This window comes from Equus przewalskii, chromosome 3 (genome assembly GCF_037783145.1).
Source record: "Equus przewalskii isolate Varuska chromosome 3, EquPr2, whole genome shotgun sequence".
Classification (NCBI taxonomy): domain Eukaryota; kingdom Metazoa; phylum Chordata; class Mammalia; order Perissodactyla; family Equidae; genus Equus; species Equus przewalskii.
In genome coordinates, this window is record NC_091833.1 from 5,755,203 (window position 1) to 5,773,969 (window position 18,767).

Here is an 18,767-nt window from a genome sequence, read left to right on the forward strand (position 1 = left end):
CCATTACTTACTTAAAATCCTTTGCCTGCCTTTCCCTCTGTTCTACATATGTGGCACAACCCCAACCCATGTTAAATCACAAATATCCACTTACTTCTTGCCTACACCTAAGCAGTTGAATGTTGCTGGAGAAAATCAAGCAAACCCTGCTGAATTGATTCATTATGAATTTATGAGCATCCTTCTCAAATGAGATGAAACACAAACAAGCTGTTTAACCACCATAACTCGTACATTCACTTTCCTACTCTTTAAGAGGACCATTTCACACCTCTCTCCTCAAACCATCTTCTCACCCTACCACCACCACCCTCCAATGATGACTTTGCTATATATTTCATGGAAAAATACAGAGACACAATCATACAAGAGCTGCCTTCAGTTCTACTTGCATATGTGTCCACCTATACCTTCCCTTGGGATACAGTAGAAATGTACCTCCTAGGGCAACCCTTGTGACTTGGATCTTGTCTATTACCTTTTAAGGACTTTATTCCTGTAGTAATCTCCTTTCTTCCCTGAATCATCATTTCCCCCCCTCTTTATTGAGTCACTCTCCTGACATATGCATATCTTAATATCATACACTTAAAAAAGGAAAGAAACTCCTGTAACATACATAATAACACTCCATTTCTTGGCTTCCCTTCACAACAAACCTCTCTAAAGAATTGTCTGTGCTTACTGTCTGTACTTCTCTACCTTGCATTTTCTCTTCAAGCCATTCCAATTTATCTTTCATCCCCACTATCTCACCGAAATGGTTCTTAACAAGGCCGCTAATAACCTACAGTGTGATCAATTCTCTAAACTTAATCTACTTTGCCATTATTCTTGAAATACTGTCTTCTGTAGGCGTCCATGCTGCTGTACCCTCCTGGTTGTCCTTCGTCCTCACTGGTCTTTCCTCTTCATTTTCCTTTGCTAGCTCTTATTCCTCTCATAGATCTCTAAATTTTGGATGGACCAAGAGCTCTGTCCTCAGCTCTCTTTCTTGTCCATACTTTCTCTTTAAGTGAACTCATGTAGTCTCATCATACCAAATATGATCTATAAACAGATGACTCTCATATTTACATATTCATCCCAGACCTCACCCCTGAGCTCTATGCTCAGAGTCAGCTGCCTTCTAACATTTCCACTTGAAAGTCTAATTGACATCTTAAACTTTCCCTGGCTCTCCCAAATCTTCTGTTTCCAGTCCTTTCCCTCCCACCTTCCCACATTAATGCCTTCTCCATCCTAGTAAATGTACCACACAGTTGCTCTGGTTTCATTCTTGATTCCTCTCTTCCTCTCAAACCCTCTAGGAAGACCTGTTAGCTCAACAAAGTATATGCCAAATCTGAGTGCTTTTCACCATCTCCTCTGCTAGGTCCTTAGTCCAAGCCACCATTATCTCATGTTTAGACTTTTGCAGTCGCCTCCTGATTGGGTCTTTCTGCCTTCACTTCTGCCTATATACAGTCTGACCTTCACACAGCAGCCAGGGTGATCTTTCTGAAGCAAAAATCAGGCTGTGGCACTCCTCTTCTTAAGATTTTCCAGATGCTCCTCATTTCTCTTAGAATAAAATCCAAACTCCCTATGAACTCCAAGGCTCTACGTAACTCTGTGATCTGTTGCTTCACTCTGTCCTCTGCCACAGTGCTCCAGCCACACTGGGGGTCCTGTTCCTCCAGCATGTCAAGCTCATTCATTGCTGTTCCTACTGGTACAACTACTCTTTACCTTCATCTTCCACAGAGCTGCCTCTTCAAATCATTCAGGTCTCAACTCAAGGTTTGCCTCCTCAGATAGGCCTTCCCTGCCCACCCTAGCTAAAGCAGCCCGCCAGTCACTCTCTCTCACTTTTAAGATTATTTTATCTGATTCATGATGCCTATTACTCTAAAAATTACACATATTATTTTTATATTATCTTTCTCTTCCCATTATAATTTAAGCTGCTTGAAGGTGAAGTATGCTGTCTGTCTTATTGATCATTGTATTCCCAGCCCCTAAAACCTAGTTGATAGTGACACCCGGTAGATACTTGTTGAGCAGTTGACTCCTGTTTTCCCTTGGCCTGACTGGATCTTATCCACTTGTGATTTCCTGGGAACTTCGATGTATGAATTAGCCCTCTGTTTTCCTTTCATTAATCTCCCACTCTCTGGCTTCTCATTTGGATTTTAACATGTTGACATCTCCCTCAACATCTACACACACATGCAGCACTTTTGGACCTAGTATCTCCTCACACTACCATGTTATTACTCTCCTTGATTTCAGAGCCAAACTTCTTAAAGGACTATCTATATTTGCTGTCTCCTTTGTCTCCTCTCCCATTCACTGTGCATTACACCACAATTCAGCTTCTACTCCGTCACTCCACCATTCACTTTAAGAAGTTCTTCACCAACATTCTTGCTATTCTATGGACACATCATAGTGTTTGTCTTACTTTACCATTATTAACCACTTCATTCTTAAAATGCTTCTGTGAAAAGAGAACTGATCGGTGGTTACCAGGGGAAAGGGGAGTTGAGGGAGGGCACAAAGGGTGAAGTGGTGTACCTACAACAAGACTAACAATAATGTACAACTGAAGTTTCGCAAGGTTGTAAACTATCATAATCTTAATTAAAAAAAGTTAGTAAGGGCTGTTTGTTGTCACACTCATTCTAGTAGTAAAACTCAGAGTAACCGAAATGCCCAGCTATAAAAGAAGGATAAAATACAAAAAAAAAAAAAAAATGCTTCTGTGATACCATTCTCCTATAGATTTCCTTTTTAGCTTTCTGCTTTTCAGGCACCTCTTCTACCTGTCTCTTAAATGTCTTCACATAGCCCTCTTTTCTTGTCACTTACTTTTCTTGGGTGTTCTCATCTTTTCTGTGGCATCAGTTTTTGTTTTTATACTAATGTCTTCCAAATCTGTCTCTCTGTGAACTTCAGAGACACATTTCTCAGACACGCCATGATTACTAGTGCCTCCAGGCCTTTGCATTCTTGCTGGAACATTCCCTTTCCCCCATTCTCCCTTTCTTACTGCTCAGCTGACATCAGTTCATCCTTTCCTGACCTCTCAAGTCTGGCTTTGACACATACCCAGAGTACCATGTCACAGCACTCATCATGCAGTATTGCAGGTACCTGTTCACAAGCACAGGGGTAAGTCTGTCTTATTATTGCCATTATTAGCACATAGTGTGTGCTATTTAAATACATTTTGAATGAATGATCTAGCCTGAGGGAGTTAAAGGAGGCTTTATGCAAGAGAAAGCACATGAACTGAATCTTTGAAAACAGAAATCAACAACAGGAGCACATGCACGTTATCATACTCCTTTCCCTAGCTGTTAATGACATGCATACGGCACATTTGAACATGAGGCATATACTAAGTGCCTTTTACTCTTTGCAAACAGGAAAACCTTCCGCCTTAGATGATCATCACACTGTTTTGAGCTTAGAGTGCCACCTGATGGTTGGTAAGGGGACCTATCTGACCCACTTTTTTCCCCTTTGGGGATCCCATCTCCAGCGTTCCTCCTTCTTTCCTTTGTCTTTCAGTGCTTGCGCTTTGTTTAGTCCTGGTTAGGAAATCAATCAAAAATAAATATTTTCCTTAACTGTATTTTTTCCTCATTTTTTCAACTTTTGTTGTATCACAGGAAAATCAGTCTTCCTCTTTCTGTTTTGCTGCACTAAGCTAGAAAATACTGATTGTGACACTTCTGTTTTTAGCAAAGTTAGGGATAATAAGATGTTCATTTAAGTACAGAAAATCTTCTTTAAAAATCTGAAGAAAGGTCTCCATATTGCTTGGGTTAAAAACTTTTTTGGCTAGCAAATCACTTATGAAACACTTATGAAAAGTAATATCTTAACCATTTTTTATGTTTCATTTACTTATAAGACTTAAAAGTCTTTCCTTTTCATTGTCACTGTTCTTTATTTCAGCTGTATTAGTGTTTAAATATTGGATTCTTGTGGACTAGCTCAGGAACATATTGACCATTTATCAGTTTTAAAGATTGGCACCTGAGCTAACAACTGTTGCCAGTCTTCTTCTTTTTTCTTCTGATTTTTCTCCCCAAATCCCCCCAGTACATAGTTGTATACTTTTTAGTTGTGGGTCCTTCTAGTTGTGGCATGTGGGACGCCACCTCAGCATGGCAAGATGAGCAGTGCCATGTCCACGTCCAGGATCCAAACCGGCGAAACCCCGGGCCACCAAAGCGGAGTGCACGAACTTAACCATTCCTCCACAGGGCCGGCCTCTATCAGTTTATTTCTATGTGGAAATTTATTTTGAGTTCCCAAAGACAATCAACTTACAAATTAACTTTTGCCACACAACTTAATTATAAGTAGGAATCTCCCCATTTCTTCAAATCTATAGGCCTTTGTTATTTATGAAATTATAGTGCCAAGACAAAGAGAAGAAATTCTACTTAATATAATTTGTTATGTTTTATTATATCTCTGATTCTTTGAAAATTGATAATTCATGAGTATCAGATAGGGAAATTCTCAACTAGAATATTTGATTTCCTGAGGGAATTTACCCTATCCAATCTCTACTCCTTCTTTGATTGAATAAAATATAAAAATGGTGTTTGTTTATATATATATTATATATTAATATATTTGCTATATATTATACTAATACATATACTATATATATTAGTATATATACTGTATATATTGATACTTATTTGCTAATCGTTGTCAGACATTAGCTGTCTGCTAGGCTAGAGGAGACAATGATAAAAAAGTGAACATTTCGTTCCTTCTATGCTTGGCATCTTTTCCTTTTTAGAGGTGTTCAGTGTTACTTGCAGAAGGTTTCTGGGACAATATCAATTTCAAGTGATAAGCAAAGTAAAAAATTACGTTTACAAAATTACAAATTCTATAGTAGTTTCATACCCATGAAAACAGTAAAATTACCAAAGAAAGTATCATGGATTTATTATAATTTTTAGTACTTTATTATTTTGTCATTTTATGGTATGATTTTATTTATATACAGTGTAAAAATAGCACTTTGAGTTTTAATCAAATTATGAATCAAAAACTGTCATTTTCCTTTACCTGTAAGCATTGCTTAATTTTTCAGTGTGATTTTCTTAACAGTAGGGGTCTATGAGAGACAGAACTTGTTTTGCAGCCTAAAGCAATTCTTTTGCCCTTTTAGGGGCTCAGTCTTCTCATATACAAAATGAAATACTTGAACCAGATGATTTTTGTTGAGTTGTTTGCTGACATAAGACTCTACTTTCCAATAGAAACCTTCGTCTATAAATATCTAAGGGAAATTAGTGGAAAGAATATGATTCCTTAAGAGTAAAGTAAACCTTGTTGAAACTTATTTCTTCTGTTGAGCTTAAGACTATTAATTCATTTTATGGTAACTTCGCTGATATCATGCGATTTTGTAATTTCAATTGGTGGTAATTGTAGAAAATAAAAAAATCAATGAAGGCAAATTCATGAAGCATTAGAAGAAATCAATGAAGTAGAATCTTAACTTCTTTTTATTAAAAACCATAGTGCTTTTCCAAGCTAGGTAAAGTTTTGCCTCTACTTTGACTTGTTTGTAATAATTCATAATGCCATATCACAATTTTCTTTTAAGTGACATTGATGTTTGGGTCCCAGAACCAGACCACTCAGAGGTTCCTGCTGAATGGTGGGATTTTGATGCTGATAAGTCACTTCTTATTGGAGTTTTTAAACATGGTAAGTGAGAAGTAAGGTAGATAGAGTCTTCTTCTATGTATAGTGTAATTCAACTAGTTCTGAGTTTACTGATTTCCACTCACAGCTTTATTCAAGTGACATCCATGTTATTATATACATCATATAAAGCATACTCTACCCAACTATGTCTGTCAGTCACTACATTTCCTCATGAAAGGGTGGCATATGTGACCTGCTTCTCTAGCAGGAAGCATTCTTATGTAAAATATGTGTGTGTGATCAATTTTTCCTCTTTTTTATTTTAACTGATAAATTTACATTTTTAAATATACTTATTGCCAGATCATGTAATGTTTGTGATCATTTCTAAAAAACTTTAATATATGGTTCCATTAGTCCAGAAACATCATTCACTATAAATATAAGGAATGCTTATGTTTATACATCTTTCTTCTTTTTATCCTTTTTATGTTCATAATTGGTGATTCCTCCAGGTTATGAAAAATATAACACTATCCGAGCAGACCCAGCATTATGCTTCCTGGAAAGAGTGGGAAAACCTGATGAGAAAGCAGTTGCTGCAGAACAGAGGGCAAATGATTATATGGATGGGTATGTGCATTTCAGAGCTGTGAATTCTCCATATATCTCTAGCAACATCAGGGTATTCTGTGTCAGTGATGTTTATCTTTAATGTGGTAGTAAGAGAATTGGAGTTTACAGTCTAAAAGTTAATGATACTCTAGTTAGCACTTGGCCAACAGAGTATGATCAAGGAAGAGACTAGACCTGCCCCACACCCATTCTTTTGATGAGTCCTTCATTTTTCCATTCTTAATGGTCATGGCCATTAAGGCCATAGAATTCTAGGGGCATAAGAAGAAAGAAGAAAGCTAAGAATATTACAATTGAAGAGAAATATGATGTTGTTCATTATACATGTAATAAGGCCTTTATTATCTTTCTTTTCTTACCAAAAGAGAAAAATAAGAGACTATGTTACGTTAATAATACCACATTTAAAAGTGAACTTGGGAATAAATGTAAATTAGAACTAGGTTTTTTTTGACTTACCATGTAACAGCCTTCATGCTGTGGCTTTGGCTCCTCTGGCTAGAGAACAGAGACTTCAGTTCAGAGACCTTTAAAACAAACTAAAAAGTCTTTCCAACCAGACTCCATTTGTTTGTCCTGTCAAGAGAAATTTTAAGTCCGGTACAATAATTACAGCATTTGTTGATATTTTAACAGGGATGTGGAAGATCCAGAATACAAACCTGCCCCAGCTATCTTTAAAGATGATATAGAGGTATGCTTTGGGTCATATTTTAAAATCCTCAATCCTAGTTATTCCATGATTTCTTTTATTTGCTTTTTCTTTTGTGTGTTTTTCCTTCACATGTTTTTCATTATACATAATTCTTCTGTTCTTCAGAAGATTATCTAAGTTAGTGATCAGCTTAGGTTGGCAGACATCACAAGTAATCATGCAGAATTTGCCCAATTTCCCCTTCTAGACAAGCTGGAGGCTGATTTGGACATGTGGATGAAATGGGGCCTGCCCGCATGCCGTACTGCTAGGCACTAAGAAACACGGTGTCCAAGGGCAAAATCCCGTGATAACTTAGATACTAACGGTATACAGCAACAGATAGAAACGATACCTGCATAAAGAGTTTTGAAATAGAGGATGGTGCCTGGAGGAATTATGACCTGCTTAAAGCAGAGTTCTAAGTACTCTGTTTATATTAAGTCAAAAAGAAGAAGAGTTGGGTTGAAATACAGAAAATAATCTGTGGAGTGGGGGAATTGATGACTTTTCAGACAGGATTTGCTGGTCTTGATAGCCACGGGACTTGGATTTTAATGCCTATATGAGGACAAGATGAGCGTAGGCCCAGGTGTGGCAGTGAGAACTCAAATCCTGTATAAAGTCAGAGCTGTCTCTGACAATCAGCACAAGGAGACAACAAGGACATTTCTCTCAGCGTGGACTTGGTATGGGAAAAATTGTCTCCCCTGAGAATTCACAGCCTTAGGCCTGCCTTTCCTTGAGTTTGTGGTTTGATTCTTTTACTTTGTCTGCATGGTCCAGGAACCCTCAAGCCAAAAATGTAATATAAACAGGGGTCCCAGGCTAGTAATACTGATGAGGTACCTGATAGAAACAAAAAGAAAAAAAACTGTGAAAGAAACAACTTCAATCCAGACTATACTTGAGTCCTGAAGATAAAGCCCACCATAAAATGAGGTCGAAATCCTAAAATTTAAAATATATGGGGAATGATTCACCATGAGTGAATGTTAGTACATGCAGCTAAGAACAAGGTTAGACATCTAAGAATTTCTGATAATAGGGCTATTGAAATAGAAAATAAATAAATTTTTCAATGACTGAAGAAAGAACCAGGATCAAAAGAAGGATATGATTTTAAAAGACTAGGGACATATGAAAAAGAATTATATGTAACTTTAGAATTAGAAAATACAGTCATTGAAATTTAAAACTCAACAAACACATTTAACATTCTGCTGGAGAAGCAGATTAGATACAGCTCATGAGAAAAGAAATAATTTAGAAGATAGACATGAGGAAATTATCCATAATGTAGCATAATGAATCAGTTTGAGCCAATCAAGATAGAAAACCACATAGTAAATTGAACAGGGAAAGTTTAATGTGAAGAATTATTGGGGGCCAGCCCAGTGGCACAGCAGTTAAGTTGGCACATTCCACTTTGATGGCCTGGGGTTCACCAGTTTGGATCCTGGTTGCGGACCTATGCACCGCTTGTCAAGCCATGCTGTGGCAGCAGTCCCACATATAAAGTAGAGGAAGATGGGCATGGATGTTAGCTCAGGGCCAGTCTTCCTCAGCAAAAAAAGAGGAGGATTGGCAGCAGATGTTAGCTCAGGGCTAATCTTCCTCAAAAAGAAAAAAGAAAGAAAAAGAATTATTGCCTATAATAAGAGGATTGAAGTAATGAGAGATTGGCCAGTAAGAAGGAAAGAGAACTCTAAAGAATATGGGCATAACCTCTGCTCCTAGGGCTGACGGAGAGCACCCAAGGAAGAGTCCCACCCCCAGCAGGGCTGAGATCCTGACCTTTTGGGGAGGGCATGGCCGTAGCTCACTGGATGGCAGAAAAGTTGCTTTGCTGCCACACTGGTACAGCTTCCTGGAAATCCAACCTCTGGAACTTGCTGGAAATCTGCCCTTTAGGGGTGCCAAGGAAGTTTTCCCTGGGGAAGTGTCTCACTGGAGACACTGCTACTAAATCACACAAGGGAGAGGTTGCCAGGGAAAGCTGCTGGCCCAGCAGGTGCTAAAGAAGCTGCTTGAACTGCAGGAGCTGGCACTTGGGAAGCTACATGTGCTGTGGGAGCTGAACAAGGAAGAAGCTTACTGAAGCAGAAAGTAAAACCGCTTTCCTCCTACAGTGTCTCTCAGGCTCCCATCACTTACAAAGCTTGACATCATTACTGGCCGGCTAGGAAAAAATGTTTAAAGAGCCCAGATCTGTTTTCTCAGAGCTGGCAAAAGAGACGGTAAATTTAGAGCTGAGAGCCAGTAAATCAATAGCTAGCACAATGAAAATATGAAACACTTCTAAGAGACAAAGAGGATAGCATGATAATATCTGGCAAATGTCTAATAGGTATTCTAGAAGGAAAGACTAGAGAGCATAAGGCAGAAGCCCTATTTTAAGAAATATCAGATTTTATGAAAGATAGGAATCCTCAGATTCAAGAACTAAAGTGAATCTTGACAGGATAAATAAAACTAAATCTACTCCAAGAAATATCCTGCGAAAACTACAGATACCCCAGACAAAGAGAAGATGTAAAAGTAACCAAATAAAAAAAGACCTACCTTCAAAAGAATGATGGTAATTCTAACTTTAAGCTTTTCTAAAACAACAATAGAAACTAGTAGTCATTGAGACAAAATCACCAAGGTTATGAACGTATTAAGTTTACTGTAATGTTGGGATACCTAATTGGAGATGATCTGTTGACAGATAAAAATTAGATATACACCACAAGCAAACTGTTTGAGGCTGAGAAATAAAAGATTTGCAGATTATCTAATGGTCAAATATGAGAATGAATGAATGATCTGAGAGTTGGTATATAGAATGAAAAAAAAAGCGGTTAACAATAAAACCTAGGGCATATTTACAGTTAGAGAAAGGATGGAGGAAAAGAAATTAGCCTAAAAGTAATCATAGAAAAGGAAATAATTTTAGTAAATAATGACTGGTCTGATTGTCAAAAGCAATAAAGAGGCGTGAAAGGTAAGAATTGAGAGCAAGGAAGTGAAATTTTATTTTTGCTAAATTAATCATTAAAAGTCCTATTGCAGAAAAGTTCTCTATTATAAAGAAGTTTGATTCTCCTTTCTTATCTATGTCATGATCCAGTTACCCTGTTAAAATTTCTATTTTCTTTTGAAAGGATGATGTTTCCTCACCAGGAGATCTTGTAATAGCAGATGGAGGTAAATTGCACTTGTCTTTATTTAGTATTATTTTAAATTTATGTCTTCATGATACCGTGAGATCAATAAACTAATACACTTTTGTAGTGTTTCAAATGTATATGAGATTTTTATAGAAGACACCCAGAATCATTATAGGACATACTAGTTGATTGGGAGTTTAACACTATTTTCAGTTGTTTCAAATCTTTATGCAGTGACTCCTTTTTTATAGAATAGAAGCTTTGATGATTTCATGGCTTGATTATTAAACTTACATGTGAGATTTCATCATTATAGTGTTGATTCAATAGTCCATTCAACAACTTCTTAATTCCACGTGCACATTAGAACCATTCTTTATCACTCAGTTTCTACAAAACTTTTCTGTTCAGGATCTTGCTTCTACTTCTTTCTGATACCAAATAGAAATAGACTGTCGCTAGAGTACGCTCATTCCCAGCTGGCACCCAAGGGGAATAGTGCCTCACGCCCTGGTGGTTCAACTGGAACAAAGGAGTAGTTTTTGCGGAGCATGAATGATCTGCTTGATTATGGTGTATATACTTATAATATTACACTCTGGAAGTAGGGAATTAGATCCTGTACTTTATTGGGTGAATAAAAACTTAAAAGTTACAGCATTGTCATATTGAATTTTTTAAATGTATGTTTCTCCTTAATGACTTTTAAAATGTTTTGATTCTAATTAAATTGAGATAAATTTAATACAGAAAGCTTCAGTTAGAAAAGTGTAGTATTCAACTTCTCATGGTTTCAGTTTGACTTTTAATTTAAGTTAAGACATTGAGTATTTGCCAACCAGTAACATATATTAGACCTGGAAATGCAAGACTTGTATTTTCTGTGCAAGTCAAGTTCTCTTTAAATAGATAACATGGTGGTTCTTTAGTCTGCTGTGACCTACTTCCTGTGAGCTACTCTTAAAGTTTGTTGTAATGTTTTTAGGGCTGTAGTTATAAAAAAACTTTTTTATAGTGAGAGATTTTTGTTTTTCACATAACCAGATTGAAAGAAAAAGATTTTTTAAGTAGGGAGGTTGTGCTGCTTTGGTAAGCTTCATTACAGTATCTGTCTAGTTTTGTTTGTTTTGCTTTTGTTTTTCAGTGTTTTTTTTTCTTAATTGACTTGAGTTTCTTTAAATGTAGATGGTCAACTGATGGAGGGTGATAAAATTTATTGGCCTACTCAGTCAGCTTTAACCACACGTTTGAGGCGTCTCATCACAGCATATCAGCGTACTAATAAAAACAGACAAATCCAGCAGCTACAACCTACTTTCTCAGTGCCTGCCAGTGTAATGCAGCCTCTGTATGAAGAAGCCACTCTTAATCCTAAAATGGCAGCCAAGATAGAAAGACAGCAGAGGTAAGACAATAGCACTAAATTTTTAATATATAATATCTAAATATAGTCGTTCATTCTGAAGGCTGTTAGGGTGTGATTATTTCACTTTATGAAAAACATATAGGTAGAGAAGTTGGTCAAAACAAAGTGCTTAATGGACATCTATACATGCTCGCACACATATATACACAAATATGGTAAAACTAATAAAGATGATTGCATTTTATAGTTATTACACATACTTTATATTTAATCATTCTTTTGTCATGTTCATGAACAGTGAGGTATGAAAAAACATGAATGTGCAGAGCAAACTCAAAAGTTAAATTATCAAACATCTTTAAATTACATGAAATAAATTCCATTCTATCTTATTTTACATTTTGACATTGATGAGATATAAGAAGGTATGAAAGACCAGTCCATCCATGCTTTCTACAGAGAATAAACCCTTGGAACTACCATGTGAAAGGGCAACAAATAGTAGTGGAGCTTCTTGCAAGAGACCTTGTGAAGAAGACAGGCAAGCTTCTCTCATCACATAAGCTTTCTCTTCTTAAAAAGGAGGGAATACGTGGAAAAGAATAGGAGTGTTTAGCAATAACCTGGCCTCCCTGTTAAACCTGGGTCCTTAGATGTTCTCTGGAAGATAAAATCATTGTTCTCGTTTCATTTACAGCACATTTGTTGTAACCAGAATTTACTGAGTCTGAAACTTCAGACTAACTATCCTACACATAATCTTCAAACCTCTGTAAATAGGGTTCACTGAAACAGATAACTGTTTTAGTTATCTATCGTTGGATAACAACCCATCCCAAAACATAGTGACTTAAAACATCAGTTTTTTGTTTCTCATGATTCTGTGGCTTGCCCGAGTAGCTCTCCTGCCTCCTGTGGTGTTGACTGGAGTGCTGAGATGGGTGGAAGGTCCAAAGGGTCCTTACTCATATGGCTGGCAGTTGCTGCTGGCTGCCAACTGGGAGCTCAGATTCTAAGAGGAAGCATTCCAAGTAGCAAAGGCAGAAGTTGCAGATTTCTTAAGGCCCAGCCTCAGCAGTAAAAATGTCACTTTTGTCTCCTACTCTTGGTCAGAAAAGTCACAGGGCCAACCAAGATTTAAGGGAAAGGGAAATAGGTGGCACCTCTCAATAGGAAGACTGGCAAAGAATTAATGACCATCTCTAATCTACCACATACATTTTCCTTCAGTCTGTCAGATATGGATTAATCTTCCTAAAATACTTTAGGTTGCTATAATGCATAAAACTACAAAATACTACCTTATGCTATAAATATGTTTGAAATGTTTTATCTTTATTCTAAAGGAAGGGTTATCATATCATATAATCTTATATCCCATGCATGTTTTCTCACATAATTAATATGCAAAAAACTATTATTATGAAGGAAAAGAAGCGTGGTTGGATGGATGAGTCTACTAGCATTTTAAAATTTATTTACAAAACAATAACACTGGATTTAATCCTTTAAAGTGTTAGGTTAAATGTTTATTATAGTCATTATATTCAACATTAGTAAATATTTTTTTCAATGACCAATGTATCTTTTTCTTTAATCTGATTTGAAATAGATGGACAAGAAGAGAAGAAGCTGATTTTTATAGGGTTGTGTCTACATTTGGAGTAGTATTTGATCCTGACAGAGGCCAGTTTGATTGGACAAAATTTAGAGCTATGGCTAGGCTACATAAGAAAACTGATGATAGTTTGGAGAAATACTTGTATGCTTTCATGTCCATGTGTCGGAGGGTTTGTCGTCTTCCTTCCAAGGAAGGTATGTATAAAATTTCTTTTTTTCCTTGTTCTGATCAAAAAGCAAAACCACTAAAATTCAGAAATCTCCAACTTTTATTTCAATACTATCTAATTCAACACGTCAGCACTTTTTCAGAATTGTAAATAAACTGCTTAAAGATCCGCTGTTTCTTAATCCTCCTATTAAAATGAGATCTAAAGAGACTAAAGGTACCCACTGAGTTTTGAGGAAATAGCCAGTGTTTTTATTTAGTGTTAGATTTATGATTGGGGCAGGTAGAAGATAAAGGATAACTTTTGGTAAATGAAACTAAGCTGTATTTTCAGTCCAGCTTAAAGGAACTGCACTAGAGGGCTGGTTTACACGAATAATATTGCAAGGAATGAGGTCTCCACTCAAAAGACATTTCACAGAGTTTTAGTGGGAAAACAATCACGGAGTGCCTTCAAAAAAAGACAACAATCAGAGGTGCTAATGCTCAGCTAAGGAGCTGTTCTGGGATGAATGTCATTGTTCTCGAAGCCCAGAGAAATAGCTCCTCCTGTCAGCAGTCCCTCTCAGTAGTGCTGTTGGAAGCAGCCGTCTCCATTCTTTACTGAATATGGTTTCTGACTGCTAACCCCAGTGGCTTCCTATGGTTCCTATGGCTTTACTATGGTTTCATAGTAAAAATGTCAGTGGTTTATAAAAGGACTTAAATTTCATGTAGGTTTGTTTCCTGTTTTTAATTTTATTTCCTAACAGATTTGTCAGTCCACTGAATAGGGTAGTGAGTCGCTTGATTACTCAAATACCAGATAATTCAGAGTAGATTTTAGTCTACTTTAAGGTCTATTGTAAGACCGTAAATGGATTTAAAAAGACAGATAAAGCTAAGTATTTTGTCTTCTATTATTTATGGTTACCGAGAGGCCCTCTTTTTTTCCTTAATTCTCATCAGCAATATAAAGTTATGTGAATAAACTCATCACTTTTTTTTTTTTTTAAAGGTATACTTTTTGGTGAGGAAGCTTGGCCCTGAGCTAACAGTACATAGTTGTATATCCTAGTTGTAAGTCCTTCCAGTTCTTCTATGTGGGATGCTGCCTCAGCATGGCTTGATGAGCAGTGTGTAGGTCAGCAGCCAGGATCTGAACTGCTGAATCCCAGGCCACTGAAGCAGAGCACGCAAGCTTAACCACTGTGCCTCTGGGCCGGCCCCAATTCATCACTTTTGAATCCAGTTTTAAAAGAAAAGGGAAAGGGTTAGTTACTAAATAATGATTGAAAAGGTAGCGTTTCCTTGTTAGAAATGTGAGTGAGGTTTTACTTAGATCAGAGTTTCCCAAACGGGATTCCTCAGTTCTTAGCACCCTTAATGTCTCAGTAATTTTTCATAGTACTTGAGGTCAAAAGTTCTGTTTAATGAATAATGAGGTTCAAACAACTTAATAAGTATTTATGTCCTAACAATCTGGTAATTGTTTGAAAACATAACATACACTCAAAGAAAAATAATACTTCTATTTCTTTCTAAAATACCCAGTTACTTACTAATGGGATGTGTGCATCTGTTGGGCACGCCTCAAATCTTGGAAGTAGAATGGATACTCTCTTATTTCTTGTTCTATGTTAATTTTGCATGGTCCTTGATTTTTTTTAACTTTTTATTTTGAACTACTCTTCAACTTTCAGAAAAGTTGTAAAAACTGAACAAGGAGTTTCCATATAACCCACACTCTGCCTCCTTAGAGTTAAAATCTTAATGATTAAAATCCTTACATGTTAAAATCTTACATGATTAATTATAGTATAATTATCAGCCCGGGACATTAACTTTCGTACAATACCGTTAACTAAACTAAATATCTATTCAAATCTTACCAGTTTTTCCACTGATGTCTTTTTTTGTTCCTGGCTCCCACATTGTGTTTGGTTGTTCTTTCTCCTTAGCCTCCTGCAGTCTGTAACAGATCCTCAGTTTTTCTCTTGTTTTTAACGACCTTGAAAAGTATTGATCAGTTATTTTGCCATAAACCCCTCAGTTTGGATTTGTCTTGCGTTTCACATCATTGGACTAAGGTTATGCATTTTTAGCAGGAGTACCATAGAAATGAAGATGTGTCCTTCTCAGAACATAATATCATGGGATTCATGATGTCAGTATGTCTTAGTACTGATGCTGTTACCCTTGATTGCTTGTTTTAAGTGATTTGTGCTGCGTTTCTCTAGTGTAAAATTGCTCTTTTCCCCTCTAGTCAACAAGTATCTTGAAGAGATACTTGGAGACCATACAAATCCTGTTTTTCCTCAAACATTCACCCATTGATTTTAGTATCCCTCAGATCTTCCAGCAGTTTTTATTGTGGAATTCTACTGCAAGGAAGAACTGTTCCTTCTTCCTAGTCTACTTCATCAATTATTTGTTCATGTCAATATGAACTAGTGGATATTTATTCTGTAGGTCATAATCCTATACTATCATTATTCATTTTGATGTTCTTATTGTTCTGAATTTAGCCATTAGGAGCTCCTTCAGGTGGTCCCTGCATTATTTCAACAAGCTCTGGTCTTTTTGAGCTCTTCCCAGCTACCAGTATCTCTGCTTGCAAAGCTAGGCCTCCACCAAAAGGAATATAGCATGGTCTTAAGTTGAAAGTGAACTCTCTCAAGCTAGTAGTTCATACAGTGTTTGACAAATATCACTGTGTTTTCCTCAATTTTTTGTTTGTTGTTGTTATTGTAAGGAAGATTGACCCTGAGTTAACATCTGTTGCCATTCTTCCTCTCTTTTATATGTGGGACACCGCCATGGCATGGCTTGATGAGCAGTATATAGTCCACACCCAGGATCTGAACCTGCATACCCTAGGCTGCTGAAGCAGAGTGCAGGAAGTTAACCACTACACCACCGGGCTGGCCCCAATTTCCCTCAAATTTTATGAAAGGCTTTGGTGTACTTGTGAGTTCACTGCAATGCCCTGAGTTACCTCGGTGCAGTTAGGGACATGTGGGCCTATGTTTGTTTATGGGGCATTATTTAACAGTTTACTTTGTGTTTATAAGTGAGTTTGAGTAAGTGTTTTTCTCGTTAAAAATATTAAAAGGAAATTCTGGAAACTATACAATGATACTGAGTTAGAGGTACATTTTAGAACTTACATTATTTGTTTAAAATCTATAATGAAGTATTTTGAGGTTACTATTTTTGTTATTGTTTTAATGTAGAATTCGTGGATCCAAATATTTTTATCCAGCCAATCACAGAAGAACGTGCTTCTAGGACTTTGTATCGCATTGAACTTCTAAGGAAAGTACGGGAGCAGGCCCTCCGACATCCACAATTGTTTGAACGCTTGAAGCTTTGCCATCCAAATCCAGACTTACCTGTCTGGTGGGAGTGTGGCCCTCATGATAGGGACTTGCTTATTGGAGCTGCTAAACATGGGGTGAGCCGAACAGACTATCACATTCTTCGTGATCCTGAACTCTCATTTATGGCAGCTCAAAGGAACTACAGTCAAAGTAAGATGGCTCATTCAAGGACTTCTACCCCACTTTTACAGCAATATCAAGTAGCACTTTCTGCTTCTCCTCTTACCTCTCTACCTAGGCTCCTAGATGCAAAAGGTATTGTTCTAGAGGATGTGAAAGTTAAAAGTGAAAACCTTAAAGAGGAGCCTCAGTCTTCTGAAGAAGAATCTATGTCTTCTGAGGAAACCAGGACACTAATAAAGTCTGAGCCTGTAAGTCCAAAGAATGGAATTTTACCACAGGCTACTGGAAACCAGAAATCTGGTGGAAAAGGTGAAGCAGACAGACGCATGGTTGCAGCCAGAACAGAACCCCTAACTCCCAACCCAGCTTCTAAGAAACAGCGAGTCCACAAAAGAGGATCGGAGTCTAGTTCTGATTCTGACTCCGATTCTGAGAGGTCGTCCTGTTCTTCCAGATCCTCTTCTTCCTCGTCTTCCTCCTCGTCTTGTTCCCACTCTCGATCAGGCTCTAGTTCTTCTTCGTCCTCCTCTTGTTCTTCAGCATCATCTTCGTCTTCATCCTCGTCCTCCTCCTCCTCATCCTCCTCTTCATCTTCATCAGAAGAAAGTGACAGTGAAGAAGAGGAAGTCCAAAAGCGAGGTATATGCATAAAATACTTTTGCTATTTTAAGACATTTCAAGTGAAAATGAAAAGGATTGATTCAAATAACTTAAGTATGTTTAACATTGTTAGCTAAAATTTTATATGTACAGATTTTCTTAGAGAAGCACTATTGAAAAGGAAACTAGAATTACTGGTATACACTCCCTGTTCAGTATTCAAGGAATTGCAAAATGGATTAGTCAAACAGGAATTAGAGATTTTACATGTAATTTTATTTCTTTGTGATTGCCTTAAATTTAGTATTATATTTTCCTGGAACAAGTTGATCAGTGAACAAACAAAGATAATATTTTGTAACAGCCACCAGGATTCTTAGATTAAGCAATCAGACCAACAAGAGTATCATAAGCCCTACTTGGCAGCTGCCTAATCAGAAAGACATAGGAACTGCAGCTTATCAGTAGAGTAGTATTAAATAGTCCTCTTCTGCAGGTGTCCTTGCAGCAGTCCAGCAGTTCACGTGCAAGGAAATGAGTATCAAGTGGGTGCAGGAGCCACTCTAGCTGAAAGAGCCTGATACCCCACAGGAGCCAGAATCTCCTGTAGCAGCTCCTTAGGCATAACTTTCAGGGTTGCCACAATGGACATCTCTGAGCAGAGATGAGGGTCCCCTGAGAGAATTACAGTATCCCCAACAGGTATTTATGGTCCTCCCAGTCCAGATGCAGTCTATCAATCAGTTTATCTGTTTCCAGGGAAATAGCGTGAACTGAGGGTCAAATTTTCATGGAGAAAGGGACGTTTTGTTAACCCTTTGTTCTCAAACTCCTTGATGCCATTTATTTTGCTTTTATGCTAATTTTAAAAATAATGAGTACTTTGTTGTAGTCTAGGTAAATTTTTTCCCTTTTTTACCATTTGTTTTTACTTCTTACTTTTGCATTTTCAAATATATCTGAATAATTGTATGAGATTTGAAAAGTGTATGTAAATTGTTTTATGTAGTCTTTTTTATACAGTGATAATTGTTTTTAGGAGAAGGTACCCCTCACAGGAAAGCCTATGATGAAGAAAGTGTTGCATCACTGAGCACTACCCAGGATGAGACCCAGGATAGTTTCCAGATGAACAATGGGACACCAGAGTCTGCTTATATCTTACAAGGTGGATACATGTTGGCAGCTTCCTATTGGCCAAAGGTAAATGAATAATTTCTTGCTGGAATAGATCATTTTGTGGGTATTTTTTATATTGCTTTAATGATAGATATTCTTGTTATGTAGAAAAATAGGTCACTATAAAATGTAGGATGATATTTTGGTTGTTAGCATTAAAAGTATCCATTATTACTGTCAAGTAAATTAT

The 18,767-nt window shown here is 37.1% G+C and overlaps 1 protein-coding gene across 12 annotated transcripts in view; it reads left to right on the forward strand.

The window, feature by feature from the left end:
* CHD9 (chromodomain helicase DNA binding protein 9) overlaps positions 1–18,767 on the forward strand; it is a 230,703-nt gene that overhangs the window by 192,023 nt on the left and 19,913 nt on the right. For all 12 annotated transcript variants that reach the window (XM_070613643.1, XM_070613642.1, XM_070613640.1 and 9 more), the window contains 8 exons: positions 5,630–5,733; positions 6,189–6,306; positions 6,946–7,003; positions 10,153–10,195; positions 11,344–11,563; positions 13,137–13,339; positions 16,529–17,437; positions 18,438–18,601. In XM_070613643.1, the coding sequence (XP_070469744.1) occupies positions 5,630–5,733; positions 6,189–6,306; positions 6,946–7,003; positions 10,153–10,195; positions 11,344–11,563; positions 13,137–13,339; positions 16,529–17,437; positions 18,438–18,601 (1,819 nt within the window). The remainder of the gene's footprint in view (positions 1–5,629; positions 5,734–6,188; positions 6,307–6,945; positions 7,004–10,152; positions 10,196–11,343; positions 11,564–13,136; positions 13,340–16,528; positions 17,438–18,437; positions 18,602–18,767) is intronic.